Below are 7,102 nucleotides of genomic sequence, written 5' to 3'. Positions count from 1 at the left end.
AATAATGGTTTCTCTCACTAAGCTAGGTTCCACAGACATAAGGAAATCAAACTGCATAAACAAACTTTGTGTTCCTTGTTTTATTGTGTTTTAGAAATGCTTGCAAAAATGTCTACTTTCGTAATCACTTATGCTCATTCTTTGCTTGTTACTTTGCAACTATTTCACATAAACATATTACAATTAACAGTGAACAAATCTTTTGATGATTTTATGAACCATTAATGAATCATTTTGTCTATCATACATTATCTACCACTTTCAATAGAAGAATCTTACCTTCAAAAAAAGTCCTTTCATCTTTTGCATTTCATCATGTTACAACGTAAAATCCCATAGGTATAATAATTGCTCCAATAATACTTTCCAAGATGCCTACTTAACATCATACAAGCCTATAAGAGCTAAAATGGAGATATAATCACCATGACTTTCAGCTAGTAACTGAAACCCCTCCAAAAAAAAAAAAGAAAATAATACTTTTTCGTATTGCATTCGACAATCATCAATGAACTAAATATGAACTTGATGAAAGGAAAGCATGGCTAAGAAATGGCAAAGGTGACCGTCTGCACCTCTTTAGGTCGCCACATGGATTTCTGGACACACAACAAGCCCTCCTTGTTCTTGGAGTAAGTCTTGAGAACTTCCCACTCCATAGATATTACCATGTCCTCTAGCTCATTAATGGTATCAACATTGTCCCGAACAATAAGCTTCCCTCCAGGCCTTAGTATTCGATCAACCTCTGCCACCACAGATACTAATTTGCACCTAAAACCCCATAAACCATCGAAATGGAAGGCCAAAGCAAGATAAGTAATGACATATTGTAGGAAAAGCCCTTTTTAAGTCGTATTACTTTAGGAACAAGTACAAAACCCTAAACTCTAATTGTTATTTTAACCTAAGAACTCAATTGCTAAACATTAAACCTAAACACTAATTATTATTTCAATTTAAGAACTTTTGCTAGGAGTCATCAACATAATCTCAGAGAACGAGAGCAATATCTGTAATTTTACCTAGTGAAAGGCAAGACAAGTTACCCGCGGAGGAGTATGTGAATAGTGGATTTAGGAAAAGGGAAACATTTATACAAACCTCTTTTTAACCTTGGAGAATAGATGGTCGGCATGCAGAAGATCATAGGACCTCGGGTAGGTGCTAAATGATTCACACCAATCATGATACATACCGAATAAACCTCTCTCATATATTATAGGAAGCGTATCTGGAGAGCGAATTGGGATCACGTTCATGACCCACAAATTCAAACCTTTGAGAGCCGCAGCAAATCTATAAGCATGGCATTGTCAGAATCAAGGAAAAGAAGATGAAACAATAAAACAATTAAAAAATAACTTTTTTTCTCTAAGAATTTCAATATCTGGTAATCATTTCTATCCAATATCATTTTGGAGTTGAGCTTGGACCTTAAACAAGAAGAATGCCTATTTTCTTCACTCATAAAGCTTAAAATTGAGCTTGAGCACCCAACTTTTTGCCACTGGACCAATAGGAGTGGTAATAAAAAAAAAACAAGAATTCCTTCCTACTTCATAGAAAACGAAAATTACTTACTTACCCTCCATAAACAGCTTTCATGTCCATGACATTTCTAATAGATGACCAGTTAATTCCCATCCCATTCAAGTAAGACTTGATCCCTCGTTTCCAATGTTCATAGTCTGCAACAAAATCCTCTGGGGCTGCTTTTCCATAAACTCCAACATGGGAACTTAATAACCAATAAGGCGACTTTTCCAACCTTGCTGGCCATTTCTCGGGCCACTTAGACCCACGTTCTGAAGCATCTACAGGTATTTTGTGCATGCATGTTTTCAGTGACACATTCCTATAAATAAGAATAAATTTCAAATGGCTGGTTTGATAGCTATATTGCAAGACATTCATATCTATTAACAAGGCTCTTGAGGTACATAAAAAAAGCCACACAACATTATATGTACTCATAAAGCTATATCAATAATTTACTTTTTAATTATATTATCAAATAACTAATTATTCATTAATTTCACTCGTAGTAAGTGCGCAGAAGGCTTTATTCTGAAGTAATAATGAAAAGATCAATGATATTCTTAAGGACACGAGATATGCTTTCGGTTTTTACAAGTAAATTATATACTATTTGGTCCAATTTAGAAAAAGAAAGTAGAAAAAAAACAGGATATTCAGTAGCTAACTAAAAAAATGATATTTAGCATTTTGTTAACCCAATCGATGGATATTCTCTTGTCATCTTAACAGGAAGTGTGTTAAATTCGTTTTCAACCAGAAAATAGTTTCAGTGGAGCTAACAATAAATTTTACCAGGCTGCATTCGGATCATCATTCTCGGGGCAGAGTGGAGGCTCTTGTTTTAACCTTCCATTGTAGCAGTCATTAGAAGTAGGCTTCTTAAATATTGCCACAGCTACCCTATTTATTGCATCCTTACTAGTTTTATTAACAAGTTCCCAGCACATAGCTTTTGTTAGTTCAACCATTGCTGCAGAAAATCCAAACATATTGCAGCAGCTGTTAAACACTAGACTTCTAACAAAATACCCATAGATAATAGGATTATACCTTTCCAAATTTCAACATCTTCAGGAATTTTCTGATAAACTGGAAAGGCGGACCACACAAAGAAACCACCAGGTCGTAGTAAACGGTTAAGCTCCAAGAGGAGTTTACCACCTACATATTGCTAAAATAGATTAATATTCAAGCATAGAAATTTCATAAAATGCACTTCTAGTGACTTATTATTATGAATCCAAGATGGTTCTTAACTAAAATTTTATAAAATGAGGCTATTTATATACCTTCTATGTGCCATGGAACTCTACATCGTGCACAATGAACAATATCAAATACTCTGCCAGGGTAGGGAAGTTTCTTAGTACCCATCACAGCGGACACCGCAGGAATTCCCCTTTCTAATGCAAACTGTACTTGAGCTTCATGTTCATCTTTAGGTGCCAATGACATGGCGAGAACATTTCTGTCAAAAAGAAAACCTCCAAAGCTAGCAACCCCACATCCAACATCCAATATCACACGAGAGCGTTTTCCCCATGCTATATCAGGCATAGACTACAGAATAATAATCCAACATTAAGGTGAAGTTGAAAGAACTCATTGGAGAAGAGGAACCTTAATGCCATCATTGTTTTAATGCGAAATGGAACACCATGGATGGAAACAAGCATTCTATTTAAAATCATATCAAATATTTATAGATAGATTCGTGTAATCAAAAGACTAGAGTTGTAAATGAGCCAAGCCTAAACAAACATACATGGCTTTTTTCGTGATCATTCGTGAAAATAAATTAACAGGTTTATGAACATCAAATCTAAAACGTTTACAAACAATTAAAAACTTGTTCAACAAGTAGAGGCCACACGGAAGGGGATGAGACACGGTAATCAATGATATAATGAAGTTTGAAGACAATAAATTAATTTTGAGCACTCACCTCTTCTATGAAGTCAATATAGTGAAGAGCACCGTGCTTGAACTGGGTTCCACCACCAGGAAATGTGAGGTATTCTCCAGTAACTTTCACCCAATTCTGATGACCTTTAATTTGTGCCAGCTGAGCATGGGGAACATTAGAGTACCAAATCTATAGCAGCAGGAAAACCTTCGTTAGTTCATCTCATTAAACATGAAATTGAAGTGAAAAAAAAAATGAACCAGCATATGTGAAGTACCCTCTCTCTGCTTTTCGGCCACTTAATAGGGCGTTTATATCCTTCAGGAAGAGGAACAAGGCAGGTAGGTGGTTCTTCCGGACAGTGCCTCTCTCGATGCTCATAATGTTTATTAGTACGGAGATGCTTGATTGCTTCCCAATTGTCAAGGCAAGGGATAAAATCAGGCCCAGCAGTAGAATTGCAAAGCTTCCAATTGAATTTATTGGATGGTAACCGATCCTTCTTTTCATTCTTTGATACCGCCGCCTGAGTAGAGAATGATCCATTCCTAGTAATTCTCTCACTCAAAAGTTCAGAAGCAGAGGGGAAAGCTTCATTTACGTTTTGGCTTTCCACTTGAGGATTATCTTTTGCCTCACCAGAGCTTTTATTCGACTTTTTTTTATCATTTTGATCAAACTTCCCCTCTACCTGACCATCCACCTTACCTCCATAAGTTTCAGAGGATTTTTCATCTGGTCTCTTTTCACCAACACCAGAATCATATTTCTCGCCATTCTTGTCAATAGAGACAGCTTTCTTGTTGCTCTCTCTTGGATCGGACGTTTTGTCATCAAGATTCTCTTCAGAACTCCCTAGTCCACCCAAATTCTTACCACCTTCAAGATCCTTTTTGTCACCATAGATTTTGTTAGACTCCTTATTGTGATTTTCATCAACCTTCCCATTTATTTGACCACCATTAGTTTCAGAGGAATTTTTATCCGGTCTCCTTTCACCACCACCAGAATCAGATTTCTCGTCATTCTTATTGGAGACAACTTTCTTATTGCTCTCTCCCAAATTAGACTTTTTGTCATCAGAGTTCTCTTCAGAACCCCCTAATCCACCCAAATTCTCACCATTGTTGTTTCTCTCTCTACTTTCAGAATCCAACTGCTTCGTATCCTTTTTAGATTCATCCAACTTGCTCTCTTCAGTTTTCTTGTTTTCTTGCGTATTTAAATTGCCATCATCTTTATCCGGACTCAAATTCGAGTCCCCTTTCGAGGCACGCTCGGGTAAATTCTCACGACTACTGCTTGTCTGTCCACCTTCAGAATCCAACTGCTTCTTATCCTCCTTAGACTCATCCAACTTACTCTCTTCACTATTCTCTTTGTTTTCTTGTGTATTTAAGCTGGCAGTTACGTCATCTTTAGCCAGACTCGCATTCGAGCCCTCTTTCCTCACATCCTCGGGTAAATTCTCACCGCTAATGTTGTCTATCCGTCCACCTTCAGAATCCAACTGCTTCTTAGACTCATCCAACTTAATCTCTATAGTGTTCTCCTTGTTTTCTTGCGTATTTAAGTTTCCAGTGGCATTGCCATCATCTTTCGCTAGACTATTGGAGTCACCTTTCCTAGCATCCTCAGGTAAAACCCCGGGGTTATCTTCGAATTGCACAATGTTATTGCTGTCATTGCTATTGCTGATTACTGGTGTAACCTGATCGTCGAGATCGGTTTTCTTTTCATGGGCCACATCGTCCACGTTTTGGTCGGGGATAACCGAGGATGAAGTCATCATCCAAATCCCAACTAAACATAATCCCACGAAAACCACAATGGTGACGGTGGAACCATAACTCGAAGATGATGACCTTCTACCATTAGCATTATTATTGTAATCTACTCTACCATATTTTCCTAATGCCATTATCACTATTCCCTTCTTTTACCAATCAATTCTTCAAAATTTTCACTCCTGGAACAACAAAAACAAAAACTAAATCAAAACTACTCACTATTATATATATATATATGAACAATCAAATCACTGAAAAAAATAAGATAAAATTCATATATAATGAGACTAAAAATCTACATAACCCAATTACAAATAACAAAACTTGAATCTGAATAAAACTCCACTTTCACCGACAAACTAAAACTTTAGTCGCAACAACATTTTTTATTATTACTACTTTATGCATATGTTTACACTCATTCAATTCATAATTGAATAAAATAAGTTTTTCAACCACATTTTCTATACTTTATCATCACTTTGATTAATTCATTTTTACCTATTATTGTGAAACGATGCCAATGAAAGAAAAAGAAAAAAAAAAGAAGGAAATAGAAAACACCGTCGTCATTCGTCAGTGCATTAGATCGACAAAAGGCAAAGAAAATCGTATCGAAAACAAAAAAGAAGAAGATACCTGGAAACAAAAAAAAAAAGAAGAAGCAAATGAACAGATTTGGGAAAAAAAGAGAGAGCTTAAACAATCGCTATCGGTTCATCAGTGTTGCAGTAAGGAAAAAAAAAACAAGAAAGGCATGGAAAGGAAAGATTGATACGTAGAAGATTCCAGCTTTTAGCTGTCACCGGAAATTCAATTAGTTTTTATTGTTTGTTTGTTTAATACAAGGATCCTAAAAATAATAACGAAAACTGAAAAATGAGAGGGAAAAAGGAAAGCACGGACTCGTGTAGAAGACAATACGGAGAGAACCACGGGAAAAGCAAAAGGCCGCGAAATCAGTGGGGGTAGTTCTTCTTTTGTTTCTACCATTGTTCCACCTAAATTAAATAAATTGGTACCATAACTTTAAAAAATTACAACTTAATTGTTTTAGGAACTTGATATATTAATCTTCTAAAAATATTTACTTGAATACTTTTTTTCCAAATTAAATTAAATTTAAGTTACTTCTTTTTTGCATAATCATATTATTTCTACTAATAAAACAAATCTGAATTACTTCAATGCCTTTCATTTACAAAGTATTAAATGTAATCCCTTACTCAATCTATTAATAAATACAAATAAAGAATGTCATTATTAAAATTTTGACTTAAGGGTGTAAAAAATCTTCAATTTTTTTTAGAGAAAATCAATTAAGCCCTTGCTTTTTTTAATTCAATTGGGTACTTGAATTTTTAAAATACATTAAAAAGGTCCTCATATTTTTTCAAAAAAAGTAATTAAGCCCTTTTTTTACACTCAATAGGTTACCTAAACTGTTAAAATACATTAAAAAAGCCAGGGGCGGATCTAGGGGGTTTGGTAAGGGCTCCAGCCCCCTAAAATGTAAAATTATGCTAGTAGTAGAAAATTATGCGAACTATGCATTAGAAAATTATACTAGCTTTGCAACAAAAATTATGCGAACTGTACAGTAGAAAATTATGGTGGTTGTGCAACAAAAAATTATGTGAACTCATCAATAGAGAATTATGTGAACTGGTGAGTTGCTCAATAAAAATGCGCGAGCTGTGTAGGGAGTTACGAGCTACGCAGGAAATTACATGAACTGTGCTACCAAAAATATAGTACTTTTCTAAATGTTTTGTAACTTTAAAATTGAAATCAATGAATTGACAAGTCACATAAGCATGTTGTGATATTAATTTAACAAATCGTGTGAGTAAGTTGTGATCTT

General features: G+C 35.2%; 1 protein-coding gene across 2 annotated transcripts; it reads right to left on the bottom strand.

Annotated features, from left to right (window-relative positions):
- Positions 1-280: 280 nt before the first annotated feature.
- Positions 281-6,213, bottom strand: LOC107914436 (probable methyltransferase PMT24). 2 transcript variants are annotated; one of them, XM_016843352.2, is made up of 9 exons: positions 5,878-6,213; positions 3,726-5,417; positions 3,488-3,637; positions 2,832-3,102; positions 2,593-2,703; positions 2,335-2,512; positions 1,589-1,858; positions 1,105-1,299; positions 281-774 (listed from the first exon to the last, which is right to left on the bottom strand). In XM_016843352.2, the coding sequence occupies exons 2-9, from the start codon at positions 5,367-5,369 to the stop codon at positions 546-548; spliced, it is 3,048 nt and encodes a 1,015-aa protein (XP_016698841.1). In that variant the 5' UTR covers positions 5,370-5,417; positions 5,878-6,213; the 3' UTR covers positions 281-545. The 2 variants fall into 2 exon arrangements, with proteins under 2 accessions (XP_016698841.1, XP_040958056.1); XM_041102122.1 differs by lacking the exon at positions 5,878-6,213 and adding an exon at positions 5,740-5,864.
- Between the last annotated feature and the right edge of the window lie 889 nt (positions 6,214-7,102).

This window comes from Gossypium hirsutum, chromosome D10, assembly GCF_007990345.1.
Source record: "Gossypium hirsutum isolate 1008001.06 chromosome D10, Gossypium_hirsutum_v2.1, whole genome shotgun sequence".
NCBI lineage: Eukaryota > Viridiplantae > Streptophyta > Magnoliopsida > Malvales > Malvaceae > Gossypium > Gossypium hirsutum.
Note: the sequence above shows the minus strand (reverse complement) of the source record. Positions and strands in the feature narration are given on the sequence as shown.

Bases quoted from the DNA above. Each gene is read 5' to 3' on its own strand.
- LOC107914436 (XM_016843352.2), bottom strand. From the start codon at position 5,369: ATGGCATTAGGAAAATATGGTAGAGTAGATTACAATAATAATGCTAAT. The intron at 3,638-3,725 runs GTACTTCACATA...CTGCTGCTATAG, and splicing joins GGCCGAAAAGCAGAGAGAGG to ATTTGGTACTCTAATGTTCC. The intron at 2,513-2,592 runs GTATAATCCTAT...GATTTTCTGCAG, and splicing joins AGATGTTGAAATTTGGAAAG to CAATGGTTGAACTAACAAAA.